This window comes from Pecten maximus, chromosome 3 (genome assembly GCF_902652985.1).
Source record: "Pecten maximus chromosome 3, xPecMax1.1, whole genome shotgun sequence".
Classification (NCBI taxonomy): domain Eukaryota; kingdom Metazoa; phylum Mollusca; class Bivalvia; order Pectinida; family Pectinidae; genus Pecten; species Pecten maximus.
Genome location: NC_047017.1, coordinates 13,542,056 through 13,554,481, shown reverse-complemented (window position 1 = coordinate 13,554,481; position 12,426 = coordinate 13,542,056). Strand labels below are relative to the sequence as shown.

Genomic DNA, 12,426 nt, shown 5'->3' with positions numbered 1-12,426 from the left:
ATTGTAACGGTGTCAGATCAGGGCCCATTGTAACGGTGTCAGATCACGGCCCATTGTAACGGTGTCAGATCAGGGCCCATAGTAACGGTGTCAGATCAGGGCCCATAGTAACGGTGTCAGATCAGGGCCCATAGTAACGGTGTCAGATCAGGGCCCATTGTAACGGTGTTAGATCAGGGCCCATTGTAACGGTGTCAGATCAAGGCCCATAGTAACGGTGTCAGATCAGGGCCCATAGTAACGGTGTCAGATCAGGGCCCATTGTAACGGTGTCAGATCAGGGCCGATTGTAACGGTGTCAGATCAGGGCCTATAGTAACGGTGTCAGATCAGGGCCCATAGTAACGGTGTCAGATCAGGGCCCATTGTAACGGTGTCAGATCAGGGCCCATTGTAACGGTGTCAGATCAGGGCCCATAGTAACGGTGTCAGATCAGGGCCCATTGTAACGGTGTCAGATCAGGGCCCATAGTAACGGTGTCAGATCAGGGCCCATTGTAACGGTGTCAGATCAGGGCCCATTGTAACGGTGTCAGATCAGGGCCCATTGTAACGGTGACAGATCAGGGCCCATTGTAACGGTGTCAGATCAAGGCCCATAGTGTGAAGGTGTCTATAAACATTTCAATAGATCATTCTTTGATTAGCATCACTGGGGCCGGGGTGGCCGAGTGGTTAAGGTGTCCTGACACTTTACCGCTAGCCTTCCACCGCTGGGTTGCGAGTTCGAAACCTACGTGGGGCAGTTGCCAGGTACTGACCGTAGGCCGGTGGTATTTCTCAGGCTACTCCGGCTTTCCTCCCCTTCCAAAACCTGGCACGTCCTTAAATGACCCTGGCTGTTAATAGGACGTTAAACAAACCAAACAAACCAAACATTAGCATCACTATTAGTAATCCAAAATGGAGATACAATAGAACCTTGAATTCAAACACTGAAGAGTAGTACTGCCTCATTTAGCTTAATCTGGGCCTCATGCAGCGATGATGCTTATAGAAATGCTCACCCTGTGTCCACTACTAGAGTGACCAAGATGGACAGTGTGGCTATTTAAAGCTCTCAGTAAGCTACTAATACCAAAAGCTGTGTAGTAATGTTAAATCTATTATCTAATATACGGTATTACCATGCTCAATTTGCTGTGTGCAAATCAACTTCCTTGCAAGTTTTTGAGATATTTTCAATTATTATAATATCAATACCCTTCCTATTAGGATAGATACAGGTAGTCATGCAGAATCATTTAGGAAACAAGAATAGTTATGTATCTTAAAATCAAACCTTCTTCTTCCTACTTCCTAAGATATTTCTGAAATGCATGTTCAACTTGGAATTTATTTGGCCATTGAAGTTCTGATAATTTGAATATAGTAATTTTCCAAACATCAGCTTACCTTGAAAATGACAACAATATTGTATTTCAAGATCTTTAATTATCACACTTGTAGAGTGATTGATCTTGGAGTGATGACACCTTGTGAGAAGATTCTGGAAACCGCAATGAAAGAGAAAGCAGGTAATATATGATAACTCCTGAATAAGCTGGTCAAAATGTACGGAGAAATACTCATTTAGATTTCATAGTAACCATAGAGAAATTGACTAAGATCAAATGATTTTTAACTCACCGGGAGGAAGTCCTGAAGAACTATTGCTATATCCTCGGCATTTTACCTATTTCTGAAAAACAGTATGTTAACTTTATGATATAGTGCTTCCATATCTGACGGGTGTGATCCTTATGACAGGACCTTTTCATTCATACCACATTTGTAGACCGGCTGACCTTGACAGTGACCTTGGATCTACTTTTAAAAAGATTTATCCTTGTTGATAGTATGTTAACTGCATTTAGAGCTTTCATATTTGGCATCTGTGTTTCTAAATCTTGTGATATGATCTTTCAATTGGTACTACATTTGCGGTCCTGCTGACCTTGACAATGACCTTGACTTAGTTTTGAAAAAACTAATTCCGCATTTTAACCCACTCTGTGAGCTTTGTTGTCTTCTGACAACTCATGTAAGAAAAAGTTCTAAACACCTGATTAGATTTTGGTAATCAGCGGTCAAGATTAAAGGTCAAAGGTCACACTTGATTGGGATCTGAAGGTATCTGTGAGCCCCTGCTCTCTTTGTATTTATACTAATTCTGACAGTGAATTATATTGAATCAGTATTTACTGTTTACTCGTTGTCTTGTCTCAAAATGTGTTTATACACAAGATACATACTTTATACTCCTAATTCTATAAATGTTTTGATCTTGTACAGACATCATAGGTCTGTCCGGCTTGATCACACCATCCTTGGACGAGATGATATATGTTGCCAAGGAGATGGATAGGATCGGTATGCAACTTCCATTACTGATTGGTGGTGCCACCACTTCAAGGTTTGTCTGTTGTACTTTCAATATTTCAATAATAAATACTTCATTTAGAGGAAATTTGATTAGAACTGTTTTTCGTAATAAAACTATTTTTTATTAAGGCAACAAATTGAATATGTGATGATTCCTTGTAAAATAACAGGAAAATCCTTTTATTTCTACTAAATGATATTTTCTAATTAAAATACCTACATTTAATACTTATGTAAGTGTTTACGTATTAAAATGAATCTTAAATTCACACAATCAGAAAATTTGTGCAACTAATTTTTTGATTCTACACACAGAACTCACACTGCAGTGAAAATTGCTCCCAGATACAAATCTCCAACGATCCATGTTCTTGATGCTTCTAAGAGTGTTGTGGTGGTGAGTATGTCTAGAATTGATTCCATAATTATAGTACCAGTAATTTGGGACAGCTTACACTGAATTTGTCTTGACTATTATCCAAAAACTATAATACCATATTCTTACTCTACGATAAACAATGGCCTATTCATTTGTTCTGGATCTTTTTCATTTTCAGTTTTGTTTTCTTCCAAAGGCTAAAGGTCTGAAGATAGTCAGGCATATTCTATAATTGAATATGGTTAATCTTCCTTAATACATCAGGTAAAAAGTGGATAAAATTTCCTTTTTTGCAGCTTTAAGTGTCAATATTAAATATTTCTTTACTCCTTTGTACAATCGCAGTGTTCGTCTCTGCTGGACAATACTAACAAGGAGGATTTTGTTGAGGAGGTCAGCGAGGAATACGAGGAGATACGAGAGGAGCATTATGAATCACTTAAGGTCAGTGAAACCTGTCTAATCAGGTCAGTGAAACCAGTCTAATCAGGTCAGTGAAACCTGTCTAATCAGGTCAGTGAAAGCTGCCTAATCAGGTCAGTGAAACCTGTCTAATCAGGTCAGTGAAACCTGTCTAATCAGGTCAGTGAAACTGTCTAATCAGGTCAGTAAAACCTGTCTAATCAGGTCAGTGAAACTGTCTAATCAGGTCAGTAAAACCTGTCTAATCAGGTCAGTGAAACCTGTCTAATCAGGTCAGTGAAACCTGTCTAATCAGGCCACTGGAAGAAATAAGAGTATACTGAAGAAACCTGAATTTAGGAGGTGCTGCTCTTCTTTTTATTCATTAGATAGCTAGGCCAGTAACTACAGGGAAACTTGCTTAAGAGATTTAAATACAAGGAAACCTGTGTAGTCAGACCATTCAGTCTGTGAACACAGGGAAACCTATCTAAAACAGACCATAATCTAATGACTAATACAGGAACCTGTGTAGTCAGACCATTCAGTCTATAAACAGGGAAACCTATCTAAAACAGACCATAATCTAATGACTAATACAGGAACCTGTGTAGTCAGACCATTCAGTCTATAAACAGGGAAACCTATCTAAAACAGACCATAATCTAATGACTAATACAGGAACCTGTGTAGTCAGACCATTCAGTCTAAAACACAGGGAAACCTATCTAAAACAGACCATAATCTAATGACTAATACAGGAACCTGTGTAGTCAGACCATTCAGTCTGTGAACACAGGGAAACCTATCTAAAACAGACCATAATCTAATGACTAATACAGGAAACCTGTGTAGTCAGACCATTCAGTCTGTGAACACAGGGAAACCTATCTAAAACAGACCATAATCTAATGACTAATACAAGGAAACCTGTGTAGTCAGACCATTCAGTCTGTGAACACAGGGAAACCTATCTAAAACAGATCATAATCTAATGACTAATACAGGAAACCTGTGTAGTCAGACCATTCAGTCTATAAACAGGGAAACCTATCTAAAACAGACCATAATCTAATGACTAATACAGGAAACCTGTGTAGTCAGACCATTCAGTCTATAAACAGGGAAACCTATCTAAAACAGACCATAATCTAATGACTAATACAGGAAACCTGTGTAGTCAGACCATTCAGTCTGTGAACACAGGGAAACCTATCTAAAACAGACCATAATCTAATGACTAATACAGGAACCTGTGTAGTCAGACCATTCAGTCTGTGAACACAGGGAAACCTATCTAAAACAGACCATAATCTAATGACTAATACAGGAACCTGTGTAGTCAGACCATTCAGTCTATAAACAGGGAAACCTATCTAAAACAAATCATAATCTAATGACTAATACAGGAAACCTGTGTAGTCAGACCATTCAGTCTATAAACAGGGAAACCTATCTAAAACAGACCATAATCTAATGACTAATACAGGAACCTGTGTAGTCAGACCATTCAGTCTATAAACAGGGAAACCTATCTAAAACAGACCATAATCTAATGACTAATACAGGAACCTGTGTAGTCAGACCATTCAGTCTGTAAACACAGGGAAACCTATCTAAAACAGACCATAATCTAATGACTAATACAGGAACCTGTGTAGTCAGACCATTCAGTCTGTGAACACAGGGAAACCTATCTAAAACAGATCATAATCTAATGACTAATACAGGAACCTGTGTAGTCAGACCATTCAGTCTATAAACAGGGAAACCTATCTAAAACAGATCATAATCTAATGACTAATACAGGAAACCTGTGTAGTCAGACCATTCAGTCTATAAACAGGGAAACCTATCTAAAACAGACCATAATCTAATGACTAATACAGGAAACCTGTGTAGTCAGACTATTCAGTCTGTAAACACAGGGAAACCTATCTAAAACAGACCATAATCTAATGACTAATACAGGAAACCTGTGTAGTCAGACCATTCAGTCTATAAACAGGGAAACCTATCTAAAACAGACCATAATCTAATGACTAATACAAGGAAACCTGTGTAGTCAGACCATTCAGTCTGTGAACACAGGGAAACCTATCTAAAACAGACCATAATCTAATGACTAATACAGGAACCTGTGTAGTCAGACCATTCAGTCTATAAACAGGGAAACCTATCTAAAACAGACCATAATCTAATGACTAATACAGGAACCTGTGTAGTCAGACCATTCAGTCTATAAACAGGGAAACCTATCTAAAACAGACCATAATCTAATGACTAATACAGGAAACCTGTGTAGTCAGACCATTCAGTCTATAAACAGGGAAACCTATCTAAAACAGATCATAATCTAATGACTAATACAGGAACCTGTGTAGTCAGACCATTCAGTCTGTGAACACAGGGAAACCTATCTAAAACAGACCATAATCTAATGACTAATACAGGAAACCTGTGTAGTCAGACCATTCAGTCTGTAAACAGGGAAACCTATCTAAAACAGACCATAATCTAATGACTAATACAGGAACCTGTGTAGTCAGACCATTCAGTCTATAAACAGGGAAACCTATCTAAAACAGACCATAATCTAATGACTAATACAGGAACCTGTGTAGTGAGACCATTCAGTCTAAAAACACAGGGAAACCTATCTAAAACAGACCATAATCTAATGACTAATACAGGAAACCTGTGTAGTCAGACCATTCAGTCTATAAACACAGGGAAACCTATCTAAAACAGACCATAATCTAATGACTAATACAGGAAACCTGTGTAGTCAGACCATTCAGTCTATAAACACAGGGAAACCTATCTAAAACAGACCATAATCTAATGACTAATACAGGAACCTGTGTAGTCAGACCATTCAGTCTATAAACAGGGAAACCTATCTAAAACAGACCATAATCTAATGACTAATACAGGAAACCTGTGTAGTCAGACCATTCAGTCTGTAAACACAGGGAAACCTATCTAAAACAGACCATAATCTAATGACTAATACAGGAACCTGTGTAGTCAGACCATTCAGTCTATAAACAGGGAAACCTATCTAAAACAGACCATAATCTAATGACTAATACAGGAAACCTGTGTAGTCAGACCATTCAGTCTGTGAACACAGGGAAACCTATCTAAAACAGACCATAATCTAATGACTAATACAGGAACCTGTGTAGTCAGACCATTCAGTCTATAAACAGGGAAACCGATCTAAAACAGATCATAATCTAATGACTAATACAGGAAACCTGTGTAGTCAGACCACTCAGTCTGTAAACACAGGGAAACCTATCTAAAACAGATCATAATCTAATATTTATATTTCCACTTAATTCAGACTCAATGAACCTACCACAGTTAACTCGAGTCATTTTTCAATAAAATATATCAAGTCCGGCGTAGGAATACATTTGTCGAGCTTGGACTATATTTTTTAATTCCTTTTCAAAAATGATCATATTTATATGTAATAAATTCTATTAAAAATCATATTTGTTTTAATTCGTTATCAAGTTTGTTCATGAAAGAAATCCTGAAAGTAATAACCATATGTAGACGAAGAGTGATGACGTACATTTCGGCAAGTTCCGTGGTAGACTTGCACAAGTCCCTATTTGTCAAGGACAAAATATTATACAAAAATATCAAAAAATATAAATATAAGGATTGAATAAAGTGATGTTGAGGTGCTTCGCAGTTCATTGAATTTGTCTCAAGACCTATTGAGGTTTATACCCCCATACACCTCAACATCACTTTATTCAATCCTTAAATGACTATTACACGAAGCCTGTCTTTTGATAAATAAATGACCAATAATATGTTAAATTTTAAGGTTTATACTTTTAAGAGCTTACAACATGAAACAGTTGAAAACTTCTGGAATGTAATGTTTGTCTGCAGTAGTTACACCACTGTGATTCAGTACCATTGAGACATTCCAGTGTGAACTTAAGATGTAATCTGTCTTTTACCAGGAGAGAAAGTATCTCAGTCTGGAGCAGGCAAGAGCAAAGAAGCTGGAGATTGATTGGAATGTTGAGGCTCCTCCGGGTAAATACACATCAATTTTCTTGTTTTTAGGTTACTTGAGTGAAGCTCAGTGACCTTTTTCTGATCCCGCTTTGTCCGTTTACGTGTGTTGTTCTTCGTCTGTTTTTTCATTGTAAGTTAACATTTTCACATTTTCGACTTCTTCTCAAAAACTCCTTGACCATTTTTGATGAAATTTTGCTGAAACCTTCCTGGGTCAAAGGTCAACCAAAAATGCAAATTATAATGGTTTTATCAGAATTGTAAATTTCATGGCTTCTCGGTTTTATGTTTCCCCTTTCGGGAAGTACTTAATACTACTGTAGTTTATATAAGAAAATCACATTTTTGAGCATAATTGGTTTTATTTCCATAAGAAATAATTCAAAATTGGTTAGAATTATGGGGCAAAACTTTACTATTATATTATATTACATGTAAGAGCTCTTTAGAAATACATTGTATATACATAGAAGATAGTTACATGTCTTAAGACTCAGGTGACCTTTTGTAAATATCTTACAATTGTTTCAAAAATATCTCCAATGTACATTGTATAGTGTATAAAATTGTTATGTTGCTGCTTTGATAATGTAAAATGATATCTTTATTGTGGTATTTTGTGTTGTCTGTATATTACGATTTGGTAAATGATCTCGTTATTGTGGTATTTTGTGTTGTCTGTATGTACGATATGGTAAATGATCTCGTTATTGTGGTATTTTGTGTTGTCTGTATGTACGATTTGGTAAATGATCTCGTTATAGTGGTATTTTGTGTTGTCTGTATATTACGATTTGGTAAATGATCTCGTTATTGTGGTATTTTGTGTTGTCTGTATATTACGATTTGGTAAATGATCTCGTTATTGTGGTATTTTGTGTTGTCTGTATGTACGATATGGTAAATGATCTCGTTATTGTGGTATTTTGTGTTGTCTGTATGTACGATTTGGTAATTAATGATCTTGTTGTACGATTTGGTAAATGATCTCGATATTTTGTGATGTCTGTATGTACGATTTGGTAAATGATCTTGTTATTGTAAATGATCTCGTTAATGTGGTATTTTGTGTTGTCTGTATACGATTTGGTAAATGATCTCGTTATTGTGGTATTTTGTGTTGTCTGTATGTACGATATGGTAAATGATCTCGTTATTGTGGTATTTTGTGTTGTCTGTATGTACGATTTGGTAATTAATGATCTTGTTCTACGATTTGGTAAATGATCTCGTTATTTTGTGATGTCTATATGTACGAATTGGTAAATGATCTTGTTATTGTACGATTTGGTAAATGATCTCGTTATTGTGGTATTTTGTGTTGTCTGTATGTACGATTTGGTAAATGATCTCGTTATTGTACAATTTGGTAAATGATCTCGTTATTGTGGTATTTTGTGCTGTCTATATGTACGATTTGGTAAATGATCTCGTTATTGTACGATATGGTAAATGATCTCATTATTGTGGTATTTTGTGATGTCTATATGTACGATTTGGTAAATGATCTCGTTATTGTACGATTTGGTTAATGATCTCGTTATTGTGGTATTTTGTGATGTCTATATGTACAATTTGGTAAATGATCTCATTATTGTACGATTTGGTAAATGATCTCGTTATTGTGGTATTTTGTGATGTCTGTATGTACGATTTGGTAAATGATCTCGTTATTGTACGATTTGGTAAATGATCTCGTTATTGTGGTATTTTGTGATGTCTGTATGTACGATTTGGTAAATGATCTCGTTATTGTACGATTTGGTAAATGATCTTGTTATTTTGTGATGTCTGTATGTACGATTTGGTAAATGATCTCGTTATTGTACGATTTGGTAAATGATCTCGTTATTGTGGTATTTTGTGATGTCTGTATGTACGATTTGGTAAATGATCTCGTTATTGTGGTATTTTGTGATGTCTGTATGTACGATTTGGTAAATATTATGCTTTTGTATTCCTACTAGTCCCCCCAAATATTATTGGCATTAAAATGTTTGAGAACTATGACCTATCTCGACTCATCCCCTACATCGACTGGAAGCCCTTTTTTGATGTCTGGCAGCTCCGAGGGAAATATCCAAACAGAGGTTATCCCAAAATCTTCAAAGACAAAACTGTAGGTAAGTTGTACATTGTTTATTTTACTACCTTTTATACATGTGTACTCCTGGACGACATTTACTGTCCCGAAGGTCTTTTTAAATGATTATTTTAGTTATACAAATACTGTATAAATCTGTAAGTAATCACGTGCCCACAGATAAGCCCTTTAGTGTTATGCCATTTTGCAGAATCGTCAGTTTGAAAAAAAAAATGATAAAAAAAACATGTAGTAAGCTTTAATTAAGTGACTCACAAATAATTCCTCCCAATCTTTTAATACTTATAGTGAAGGAAAATTACTGTATTTGAGGATTAAATTAATATAGTACATCTCTGACAGTTTGGATTCTAAGGTTGAAAAAAAAAATCATTACTATTTCCTTTTTAGCTCACAGTTATATTATAGTGATTTATCTCCCTTTAATTGTTAAAGTTTTTAAATTCCTCCCATTACAATGTTAAAATTTTTAAATTACTCCCATTGCAATCCTATACTGTGAAATAATTACGTCGATCTCCCAGGTTAGTCATTGTTACTATGAATAGATACTTCTTTGGCTTCGTTCAAATACCTTAGATTGAGTTTTCATTTCATGGTAATATGTCACAGGCCAAGAGAACTATGTAGGGATTTGTTGAGCTTACTGAACACATTCAGTTGGTGCTGTTGTATGGTTACATAAAAGGAAATTCAGATTGAGCTATAATATTTTGAACTTGACAAAAAAGGCAAAAACCTGCTGAAATATCTGTAGTATTTTAATTCAGTATTGAATGCTATAGTACTGGATCTAACAAAAAATAAATTCTAGGCTTTGGAAAAAAACTAAATTAATGTCCATTACGCTAACCTCTTTACAAATGTTACTAGTAAGCTTATCCCCCAATTATCGTTTCTTACTCAACTGGACCATTGTATATTTACTGTAGGAGAGGAAGCTAAGAAAGTATACAATGATGCCCAGGCCATGCTGAAGAACATTTCTGTAAATGGGATGCTGAAGGCTCATGGAATGGTGGCATTCTATCCTGCAAATAGTGTCGGTGATGATATTGAGGTGTACAATGAAAATGGAGAGGTGATCGGGGTACTGCATGGCTTACGACAGCAGGTGAGTAGACAAGTATATTAAGGTATCTTAGATATCATTTTATTACTGGGTAGGTAAATACAAGATGAGGAATATAAATATTTTATTCAGTAATTCTTCTGCACAATTCTACTGATATGGTCTGGATAATAACTTAATGTTGATATCGATGCATTGAACATAACCTGTAATGACGAAGTGTGAACCAGTAATTAGATAACGTTGTACATTGTGTCAAATCAATGTGTAATCACATTTCATAACACTTTTATTACAGGAAAATCACAAAAATACCCAAAAATCAATTAAAATTTTTCGATTTTTTGGAATTTTTATATGCATATAAGCGGGAGTCTGTGTTTTCGTCGATGCAAATACACGGGATTAAAATACAAAGATAAAGAAGAAGAAAATCGGGACCTGAGAATTTTATGCAAATAAGCGGTTTATTCAAATAAGCGATATGCAAATAAGTGGACTCCTCTGTATATAAAAAATGATATAGATTGGTTGGATACTTATTTTCAATTCATGACAGTGACCCACGCAATACAGATTAACTTTAGGTATAGAATGAACCAAAAATTAAGATGTTGATGGGAAAACCCCAGATACAGGATGCTGGCCAAGATACAGATCTAGGGAATGTCCTATAAATAGGATAAATACTGATCAGAAATGTGGATAATATCCAACATGGTTTTTTTGCCCTAATGTATGATGAAGTTTTCTCCCATGGTTATTAGTCACCATCAAATCTATCTACAATATCTTGAATTCTGTTTTTTTCTGGTCATAGTAACATCAACATCAGAATGTTTCACTGATCACTGTATACAAATGTAATGTTATATCTAACATCAAGGCGATGAAGGAAGCCATGGATAAGAGCCCATACCTGTGCCTTTCTGACTTTGTGGCATCCAAAGAGTCCGGAGTGACAGACTATATAGGGTTGTTTGCAACGACAGCAGGAATTGGCGTGGACAAAATGTGCAAGGAGTAAGTTATCAGATTAAATATCTGTATGTCTACCGGCTTCAACTAATCTTTTTTGGTCATCTGACCCGAAGGATCAGGATGATCTTTAGCAATCATGCTCCATCTGTTGTCGTCCGCTGTTAGACTTTTACTTTCAAAACGCTACTCTTTCTTAACCCCAAAGCAGATTATTACCCAATTTGGTGTGAAACATCATTCGGGGAGGGCAATCATATTTTATGTGAATAAGACTGGTCCAAAAAGGGGAACTTTGTTGAAGTTTTGCTTTAAAACCCTACTCCTTCTTGACCCTTTGATGGATTACGTGAAACATCTTTGGGAGAGGGCAATCATATTTTTAGCCCACCATCATCAGATGGTGGGCTATTCAAATCGCCCTGCGTCCGTGGTCCGTCGTCCGTCCGTCCGTCCGTCCGTCCCTCCGTCCCTCCGTCCGTCCGTAAACAATTCTTGTTATCGCTATTTCTGAGAAAGTACTGAAGGGATCTTTCTCAAATTTCATATGTAGATTCCCCTTGGTGCCTAGTTATGCATATTGCATTTTGAGACCAATCGGAAAACAACATGGCCGACAGGCAGCCATCTTGGATTTTGATAATTTAAGTTTGTTATCGCTATTTCTGAGAAAGCACTGAAGGGATCTTTCTCAAATTTCATATGTAGGTTCCCCTTGGTGCCCAGTTATGCATATTGCATTTTGAGACCAATCGGAAAACAACATGGCCGACAGGCAGCCATCTTGGATTTTGACAATTGAAGTTTTTTATCGCTATTTCTGAGAAAGTACTGAAGGGATCTTTCTTAAATTTCATATGTAGGTTTCCCTTGGTGCCTAGTTATGCATATTGCATTTTGAGACCTATCAGAAAACAACATGGCCGACAGGCAGCCATCTTGGATTTTGACAATTGAAGTTTGTTATCGCTATTTCTGAGAAAGTATTGAAGGGATCTTTCTCAAATTTCATCTGTAGATTCCCCTTGGTGCCTAGTTATGCATATTGCATTTTGAGATCAATCGGAAAACAACATG

The 12,426-nt window shown here is 36.3% G+C and overlaps 1 protein-coding gene across 2 annotated transcripts in view; it reads left to right on the top strand.

The window, feature by feature from the left end:
• LOC117323266 (methionine synthase-like) overlaps positions 1-12,426 on the top strand; it is a 57,820-nt gene that overhangs the window by 28,760 nt on the left and 16,634 nt on the right. For both annotated transcript variants that reach the window (XR_004531697.1, XM_033878382.1), the window contains exons 22-29: positions 1,450-1,517; positions 2,275-2,395; positions 2,680-2,761; positions 3,089-3,187; positions 7,138-7,213; positions 9,163-9,318; positions 10,232-10,413; positions 11,258-11,394. Coding sequence is in view for 1 of the 2 variants with exons in the window: in XM_033878382.1 (XP_033734273.1) it covers positions 1,450-1,517; positions 2,275-2,395; positions 2,680-2,761; positions 3,089-3,187; positions 7,138-7,213; positions 9,163-9,318; positions 10,232-10,413; positions 11,258-11,394 (921 nt within the window). In the remaining variant the exon portion in view is untranslated. The remainder of the gene's footprint in view (positions 1-1,449; positions 1,518-2,274; positions 2,396-2,679; positions 2,762-3,088; positions 3,188-7,137; positions 7,214-9,162; positions 9,319-10,231; positions 10,414-11,257; positions 11,395-12,426) is intronic.